At 46.9% G+C, this 9,372-nt stretch overlaps 1 protein-coding gene across 1 annotated transcript; it reads right to left on the reverse strand.

The window, feature by feature from the left end:
• Window positions 1-1,600: 1,600 nt before the first annotated feature.
• Window positions 1,601-3,918, reverse strand: LOC134551805 (fer3-like protein). The gene has a single exon (XM_063399788.1). The coding sequence runs from the start codon at window positions 3,780-3,782 to the stop codon at window positions 3,249-3,251; it is 534 nt and encodes a 177-aa protein (XP_063255858.1). The 5' UTR covers window positions 3,783-3,918; the 3' UTR covers window positions 1,601-3,248.
• Window positions 3,919-9,372: the final 5,454 nt, after the last annotated feature.

Raw genomic sequence — 9,372 nt, forward strand, 5'->3', positions numbered from 1 at the left:
GATACCAGTGGCTTATCCATTCAATGGTGTGCATTGTCCATTCAAACAAGCACTACCTGAATCTAAAAGACCCCCCCAAAATCACCTTTCTGTGGATGTGCTTTCCTGCTGCTACTGCACACATCCAGGTTGCTTCCAAAGCTGTTATCCAGGATTCCTCGGCTGGAGCAAAAGGCAAAGAAAGAGATTTTTGCTTGTAGCCAGGTGCCTGCAGCAAATATTTGTTTCAGGATGTGGCACTATTGTCCTGTGTCCAACACAAAGCTCTGCTGCAGGGTAGAGAAAAGCAAGACAGACATTCAAATCTTTGAAATGAAGGATATCTGGAGACAGGGATTCTGGATGCCCAAAACTAGCTGGGGGTGAAGGACTTTTTAGTCCTGATTGGAGGTGATTCCCCCAGCAGCCATGACAACCCTGGAGAGGCATTTTTGTACCCTGATGACTGTGGGATGTGACCTGAGGGCTCTGGCTGAGGGCAGCTTGGAGGGAGGAATCCCAAATCTCTGCTGCCATCAGTGGAACCTTGGGGAAATAAAGTTCCAGCTGAAAACCCATGGAAATTCCTACTGGGATTGTTTGGGCCACTGAGATGGATGTGGAACTCCCAAGCCTGGCTCCAGTCCCACTGGGCTCGCATCTCACCAGGAAGATGACAATGGGACAGCTGCTCCAGGGGTGCTGTGACACTTTGATGACATGAAGGACCATCATTTGCAGAGTAGAGAAAAAGGTAAAAGTAGAAAAATGCATTTTCAGGTGTTGGGGTTTTTTTTAAGATTTTCACTTTTTCTGGTGCAGATTCCCGTAAAAATTCATCCAATTGTCTTAAGTGGGTGAGAAAGCAAAGAATCAAAATTTGAGATTGCATGTTTTATTCTAAATTGACTGAAATACATTGTTGCACCCAAGATGAAATTCCACTTTTCATGCTGACACAAAAATTGAAAAGCTAAAAAGGTTCTTCAGAGTTCCCCCCTCTAAGGCCCCTCTTCCCTTTCCCCAAAACCATCAACCAGAGCAAAAAGCTCAATCCCTGATGTGCTTTTGCTTTGTAGAGCTGGGAGCTGGGAGGTGAACTAATTAGAATGATAAATCATAACTACATTTTATTTTCTTTCCTGCTACAAAATGCCATGATAAAGAACATTAAGGCAGAACGATTTCAGACTGAGGGTGGGGAGACCCTGGCACAGGGTGCCCAGAGCAGCTGTGGCTGTCCCTGGATCCCTGAAAGTGTCCAAGGCCAGGTTGGACACTGGGGTTTGGAGCAACCTGGGACAGTGGAAGGTGTCCCTGCCCTTGGCAGGGGGTGGGAATGAACGAAATTTAGGGTCTCTTCCACCTCAAACCTTTCTGGGACTCTGTGAAGAAGTTTTGGATATCTCCAGAGCCATGTCTCACCTCTTGGAGTTTCATGGTCTCTGAATCACTGGTGACTTTCACAACTATCACCCTTGATATCTTAAGCCAAGCACTAGATCTTCACAGGTGTTGCTTAGTTTTTCTCCTATGATCTTGTTTCTCATGTGCTGGAAATGGGATTTGGACATAACCCTCATCCAGTGGAAGAGAAAATATTGGGGCTGTGGTTGTGCTGGCACTGGTTTTTAATGTTTTGCTGTTTTTAAGTGAGTGCAGGTCTGTCAGCAGTGAGAAAGAAAAGCACAAGGCCCCAGAGAGGGATGAATCAACAGAGGAAGGGGCTGGGTGCTGGAAATGTGGTGGAGAAGTGCTCTGGGACAATGAGTGAGGTCGTTAGAGCAGGGTTCTCACTTGCAGTGCTGGGAATTGAGCAGCTGGTACCCAGCACTCCTCAGGTTTTGCTGCCTTTGAAGGTCTTTCCTTAATCCCACTTTACCCAGGACAGGCGGGCTGTCAGATCTGCACAAGGGATAGAAGAAAACACGGTCATTTCAACATTCAAATTAACCTTTAACAAGTCAACTATGCAGCCTCTCCAGAAGAGGAGCCTCATTCAATTGGATCTTTCCAAGTGGAGCTCTTCAGGAGAGGAAGCGTGGCAAAAGGGAGATCCCAGCAAGAAATATTTCTGTAGTTTAAAATCTGTTAAAGGCGGGGGAAGCTGGCCACTAAAATGTAATTTTTTTCTGTAGTCAAGGGAGGTATAATCAGTGGTACATCAGGAGTCATTTTTCCTGTCGTAATAATGGAAATTAATAGGAAAGTAGAAAAGGCTCCATTAATTTTTCCTTTCAAGTAAAATGATTGCTTTTCCTCTGCAGGCTCTGTCCATTTGGCACTTCCCTGTAATATGAAAGAGGAATATTTCTATTCCCTGACTTTTCTCTTTCTTTACTTGTGCCGTATTTTTGAAGGCTCATTTTGAAGGCCCCTTTCCAAGATCCAAAGGAACATGTACGTGTATATATACATGCAAAGGAACATATAGACTTGGAAAGGGGATTAATTAACTTAAAATGCAAAGTACCGAGAACTACTGAAGCCCCCATCTGCTCCTCCCTGCTCTAAGCAGCACAAAACCTGTTGGCTTCTAAGATTGAGGCCCTGTGTTTGGCAGTTTGGGCAATTTCCCATCTTCACCACACAGTGGCCTGATGAAAAATATATTCTGGAGGAAGAAAGGCCCAAATTCATTCCAGCTAAATCAGGGATTAAGTACAAACCGAACAGAAAACTGAATAACAGCCCTTCACTTTAAAATAGAAATAATTATATAAGATTATAAATTGCAAATAGGCATTTACTTCCCCATATTTTCAAAATAGCATGAAATTTGAACACTCTGTCTTGTGTATCCTGGTTCATATGTTGAACTGTAACCTCTGAGAAACTCTGGGTTCCTGGAATGTCTGTATTTTAAGAAATTAAATGCTGTTTGTGTCCAAACCCAGGTGTTTTTCACAGCCAAGTACAAGCTAAAGAAAACCTCTAAAGAAAACATAGAAAATCTCTAAGGCCTCCACCAGAAATGAAAACTTTTGCACAGAATTCTTTTAAAAAGTCTAAAAATATATTCTGAGAATAAAAATCTTTGCTCTTTTTAAAAGGAACCATTCCCTTAGCAACTTGCTTTTTTTTTTTTTTTTTTTTTTTTTTTTTTTTTTTTTTTTTTTTGTGGGGGTGTGGGGGGGAGGCGTGTTTTATCCAATTTTTTAAAGAAAAAGATCCTCCTTAAAAGAAAGTTGGGGGTGAGGGCAAATTGTGCTTTTCTGCTGCAGCCTGATTTAGATTTCCTCCTTCTGAAGGTTCATTTCTGTGCTGTTTCAGAGCTGTTTGGGTGTGACAAGCGGCCGCCCCGCTGGCGATCCCAAGGATCCCTCTGCTCCCCCCACTAAAACACCGCCCATCCCTCGCTCACCACTCGTATTCCAGGCGGCCCGCTGGGGGCTTCGGAAGCCGCTCCTCAGGCACTGCTCCACGTAGGCCTTGGGGTGGCGGCCGGACAGGAGGATGTCCCCGAGCAGGGCGATGTAGGCGATGGCCAAGCGCAGCGTGTCGATCTTGGAGAGGCGCCTCTCGTAGGGGAAGGTGGGCACGTGGCCGCGCAGCGCCTCGAAGGCCGAGTTGATGCTCAGCATCCTCCTCCGCTCGCGCAGGTTGGCGGCGCGGCGCTGCCGGGGCCGCCCGCGCTGGACGGGGCGCTCGTCCGGCTCAGCACCCGCTGGCCCTGGCCGGGAGGGCTCTGCCAGGCACTCCAGGAGGAAGCTCTCCAGCTGTGTGTCGGGATCTGCAGGCTCCCAGAGGAGGAATTCCGGGGTGGGGTCTCCCTGCTCGAAGTGGTGGGAAAGTTCCTCCATGTCCTGGCCCGCCAAGCTGAGGAATGCTCCGGGCTTCAGGTTAAACTGTTTTTTAAAGGAAACGGGGTTCTAATTTCATTAACAACCCCCACCACAACAAAATGTAAGCCGGGAGTTCTGGTTGTGTCCTTGGGGGAGATTGTGGAAAAATTTTCCACGGTTGCAAATCCAAGTGGGACTCGGGATTTAAATACTTCATGTCTTCTCAGCGGGAAATACTTCATAGCTCTTCTTCTCCTCTCAAAACTAATTAGTACACGTGCTTCCCTTTTTACTAGCTGTCCTCTACAAAACAAAACAAATGAATCGAAGACAGAATGAGATTTCTATTGACTTTCTCCTGGAAAATCCACTGAAGCCATTATTGAGCCCTTCCACAAGTCCAATCTCTCCACCTGCTGTTTAGAGGAGGTTCACAGAGAGATTTTGTTCGGTGAGGAGCAGTTGGAGGAAGGAACAGAATAGTCCTTTATCTTTTTGGTGAAGTGTTAATAGGACAAACAAAATGCTATTATATTGCTGTCACAAACACATGGTCCTATGTTCGACAGCACGAGCCAGTGGCATCTTCTGCTCCTCTGGAGAGGGAAGGTGTGGGATGCACTGCTGTGCAAAATTAGGACACAGTGGTACCTCGTTAAGTGAGCCAACATCACCTCCTTTGGTGGCTGCATTTCCCATTTACACCCAAATCTCACATTTCCTCTGTGGACATTTAATGCTCTGTCTCACACCACAGCCATAAAACCACACTGGGTGCAGTTCTGGAGTGGGGCAGGTGGACCATACCTCTGGAAGAGCTGGAAACTGGGAGAGCAGCAACACGGGGATGGGGTGGAAGGTGTTATGCACCACCAGAGCTTTGGGGCAGGTACATAATACAAGTGTGGGCTTTGTTCTGTTTTATTTCCACAGTGCTTACACCAACGTCTAAATTGATTCAGAAATAGTTTAAGTCATATTTTTAAGGACTTGAGTGAATGGAAAGGAATGATGTTTAAAGTTAAAGCAAGCCTAAATGCTTTTCCTGAAACATGTCATAAAGAACTTTTATAAAGGTACTTAATCACCTGCTTGACTTTGTGCAACAGACTCCCGTCCTGCTGCTGTGTGGTGAAGTTTCAAGAGACACCTGCGAAATTTGTGAGCCACGGGCAGATTCCTGACAGGACAAAGCTCAGCAGCTTCAGGTAAAGAGCCAGAGAGCAGAAAACGACCTGCATTTTCCATGGATCCCAAAGGATTCTCAGGTTCTCCATCTAACAGTGTCTGAGGGGGCAGTCCCGGCAGCTTTGCCCTGGGAAAAGAGGGATTGACTTTAGGATAAGGCACAGGCTGTTAAGGTCTCTTCTTAGCAAGCTGGCGTTTTCCCCTGTGGCAATTATACCTGTCCCAGGAAGCTTCAGGCAGCAGAAAACTGGCTGCGGGGAAGGTTCTTGTAGAGTAGTTGTGAGAAGGTGACAGTTTAGGAAACATTACAGCTGCCTTTGTTCTCCTTGTGCAAATTAAACAGGAAATCCATTAACCGTAAATCTACATGAGAAAGGAAAATGCCAAGCGCGACAGTTCCAGAATCCTTAAGGTTGGACAGCGGAGGACAAATGGCTGTTAAATAATTCGAGTTTGTCTTGCTTTGTCTGGTCAGCTCAGTGTATTTTGTGCTAGCTTGGTACAAAGAAAATAATTTGTTCTGACGCCAACGTGCCAAAGAACAAAATTATTGTGTAGTGAAAGTACACGGTGACAGACACTGAATCCCAACAAGGAACAGGGAAGGATGCAGGAATGGCCACAGTCAGAGATGGCAGAGCTGAGGCTTGAACTCGGAGTGATCAATGTAGAGTTCACTCTGCAATGGTTTCTTTGAAGTCATGGAATCATTAAGGCTAGAAAAAACCTTTAAGTTCATCAAGTCCAGCCGTGACCCCAGCTGTATTTCCCAGTGTCCTGGCCAAGCAATGCTCCCCAAAGAAATCACTCACTCCAGGGTCTCTTCCAGACACTCCTCCTGCTCCCCAGTCACTGTGGAGCTGAGCACATGCTGGTGCTCATTTGGCACAAGCAGAAGACCTTTGAAAATACCAAACTGGAGAGAGAACAGCTCCCAGAAAGTGCTCTGGAGGAGGCAGCTGTCCACTGGGAACAAGGGGCACAGAGCAGGGGGCTCAGCAGGTGACTTGGTGAGTTTTATGTGCTGGGTTCCCCTCTCTGAGCAGATGCTTCTCCAGCGCTCCTCCTTCCCTCCCAGATCCATCACTGCTAACAGTGTTGCCTGGGGATGTGTCTGGCTCCACAGATGCAGAGCAGATGTTCCAGCAAGCCTCCTTTTAGCATGTTCAAGGGGAATTTGGCTCTCTTGGAGAGACTTTGGACAAAGCAGGAGGGGGAAGGGGAGGGGAAGAAAGAGAAAATAAGAAAAGGTTTCCCCTTGGAAAGCCAGCTGTGAAAGAGGTTGAGTCTCAAGAGAGAAGACGAGGTTCCCATCCTTCACGTGAGCAGCCCTCACCACAACTCCATACCTGCTACACTCCCAGGGTTTCTGCGGCTCTGCTCATCAGACAGGGAGGGAATGTGCAGATAATTAGGCTAATTTTTCACCTGTCTGGAAGTTGTTGGTTAAGGAATGTCCCAAAGGGATTCATAGAGCAGGGGTACCACCCTGAGCAGGGGTGCTGTTGCTTATGATGTGTTGTTATAATTTCAATAGCTGGTCAACTGCTGTTTTCTCCCAAAGTCTTCAGCTCCAGTGGGATCCAGAAATAACATTTGACTGCTGGTCATTTTTAATCAATAGTGTCTGATGAAAGCAAGTTCTTGAGTCAGGAACTCTGCCCTGGATTTAAGTCTGTGATAGGCAACGGAGCCATTATTGTTTAGGTTTGGATTTTCCAAGTCTGGATATCCACATCTGCCTTTAAAAATTTTCATATTCATGCTGGGAATGCCTTCCTCAGCCTTCCCCCCCTTCCTCTGCCATCTACACAAATCCACCCACAGCACTCTGTGATTTCATGGATTTTTGGGTACAAACCTGCTTTCAGGAAATATTTCCACTGCAGGTTTTTTTTTTTTCCTTTCCAGTGCCTTAGAAGCTGGAAGCTGTTACCCTGTACCTGGATCTCAAAGATAAATGAGTCACCAGAGGTTATTTTGGAAGTAGATTTTTCTCTCCCCTTTTTGTCCCATTTACCTTATTTCAGACTCAGTTTGGGGAACCTTCCAATGATAAAACTGATAATTAATATTAATATTTTCTGCCTTTTTTTTTCCCTAGGAATTCAGCTTGAATACGTTTCCATCATCTTTAATTGCTTAATAAAGGGAGTCAGCCCTTGGCCTGGACAAAGAACAGATGGAGAAAGGACCAGATGCTTCACTTTCAAGTGAGATGACTCCAAAACACAAGTCCATCATGTCATAGCTGCTAATCCAATGTTACACTGTGCAGGTCATCCTCAGAGCTGGGAACTGGGGCCCAGATGAGCAGGGAAGAGCAGATGAAAGATGCCAAAAAATCCTGGGGAAGGCTTTATCCAGGTGGGACGGTGCAGCTCGTGGTGGTGTGGTTCCCCCCACAAGTGTGAATGAGGGCAGTGCCAAAGCGCAGCTACAGATGGATCTCCAGGGACTGGCTGGTGGAGCTCCCTGGAGTCCCAGCCAGAGGATGGACACCAAGCTCCTGGAGCTCCTCTGGACAGGTGGGACACCTGAATCACTGGGCACATGGTTTGAGAAGAGCTGGGGGCAAGAAAAGTGCAAGTATCATCATTTAGCAATGGAATGTGCTGCTTTTTAACCTGAAACAATTGTGAATGTGAGGACATAATGAGAAGCAGAGCAAGGATTTCCAGGGCAAGAGGATTTCAAAGGGCTGATGGCTGTTCATGTGATGCTCCAGTAATTGTGAACTGAAGCTTTGCAGGATGTTGATTTAAGGGAAGAAGGTAACAGGAACTTTATTATTCGCTGGGTAGAAACCTTAGATGTCAGAGACTGTGGAGGAAGACACTGGTGAGTTGTTGTCAATATAACTTTGATTTATGTCAAATCTAGTATAAATGAGTCAAGGTAGTCTCTGCTTTAAATGCCTTTGGTGTTTAAAAGTGAACACAGTCTCTTCAACCTTTCTGCAGAAAATTAATCCCAGTCTCCAGGACAAGGAAGGTATTTTCTCTCATAAAAACACTCATTGGTGGTTTCCCCTTTCTCCCAGACCCTTTTACTAGTTGGGGGATGACCTCTGGTCTCCCACTGCCAAGTGATTCCTTATCCAAGTCACTGCTCGGGGACTGCTTGTGTGAGGGAATAGCCATTTTCGGGAGATGCCAGGCTGTGCTTTGATCTCCAGGGGCCTGGGATTGCTCATGGAGCTACTGAAGGAAAGTGATGTTCCTTGTGGAATGGCCTTGGGAAAACTGCTTGCCCAGAGAAGCTGTGCCTGCCCCTGGATCCCTGGAAGTGTCCAAGGCCAGGCTGGATGGGGTTTGGAGCAAGCTGGGACAGTGGAAGGTGTCCCTGCCCATGGAAGGAGTGGGGGGAGTGGAATGAGGTTTCAGATCTCTTCCAACCCAAAGCATTCCATGATTCTATAATGCTTCAACTATCTGAAACATCCCCCAGCAAGTTAACATAATGCTGGGACTACAGATAACTCCCATGAATTACCCTGTGTCCATATCCAATGAGCGATGTCTCTAGGGAGAGGAAGGTTTGTCATTCATGTTGTTCATGTGACATCTAATGCTGTTCTTAGGGGTTTTATTTGGATGTGTCTGAATGGTGACTTTAGGTACTTCGCTCCCAGAAGGTTTGGGTAGAAAACATTTTCCGTGTAGAAAATGTGTTTTCTGCAAGATGCTTGTACAGTTTCATTGAGGTGGGTTACCCATCCCTGGAGCCCTCTCTTTAGCTACAGGAAATCCTGAATATCTGTGGGTTTTGTCATCATTACTTACTGACAAAAGAAAAAAATTACAGAGAAAAAAACCCCAAACCCCAGCCCACTCTCTCCCATACCTGTTCCAGGGCTTTTTTTTCCTTGGTCTTCCTGTTTTCCCTAAGGAGGGAGCTAATGAGGAGACACAGCTGGGAACAGCCAAAAGGATGAGACAGAGAAGAGAGCAGGGCTAGTGCATTCCCAGCTTGCAGTCCTGCTGGAAATCTCGTGATCTTTCCCATTAACTTTCGTGCCACTTTTGTGAGGTTTTGGAGCCCGAGTCTCTCGCTGTGCACCCAGAGAGCAGAGCCTGAATCCCAGGCTGTGGCCGGGCCGGACCCATTCCCCAGCTCCGCCCCATCCCTGCTGGCTGCACCTGCACAGCCGCCCCTGGGAATTGTAAATCCCGCAGGTGGCACCCCATAAACCTGCCTGGAGACCCCGGCTCTGCCGACAGAGTCCCCCGGGCAGCTTTACAAAGTGATGCCTGCTTGACTGGCAGCTGTTGCTGCTTTATGGGAAGCCAGCACATGTTCCCACTAAAAACCGGGAACAACGGCCTGGGAAAAGCTCCCCGCCTGCGTGAGAGGCCCTCAGCCCTGCTCTCCATCTGGAAGGTGGCTATTCCTGGCATTTTCCAGCCACCTTGGATGT

The sequence above is a fragment of the Prinia subflava genome, chromosome 6 (genome assembly GCF_021018805.1).
Source record: "Prinia subflava isolate CZ2003 ecotype Zambia chromosome 6, Cam_Psub_1.2, whole genome shotgun sequence".
Taxonomy (NCBI): domain Eukaryota; kingdom Metazoa; phylum Chordata; class Aves; order Passeriformes; family Cisticolidae; genus Prinia; species Prinia subflava.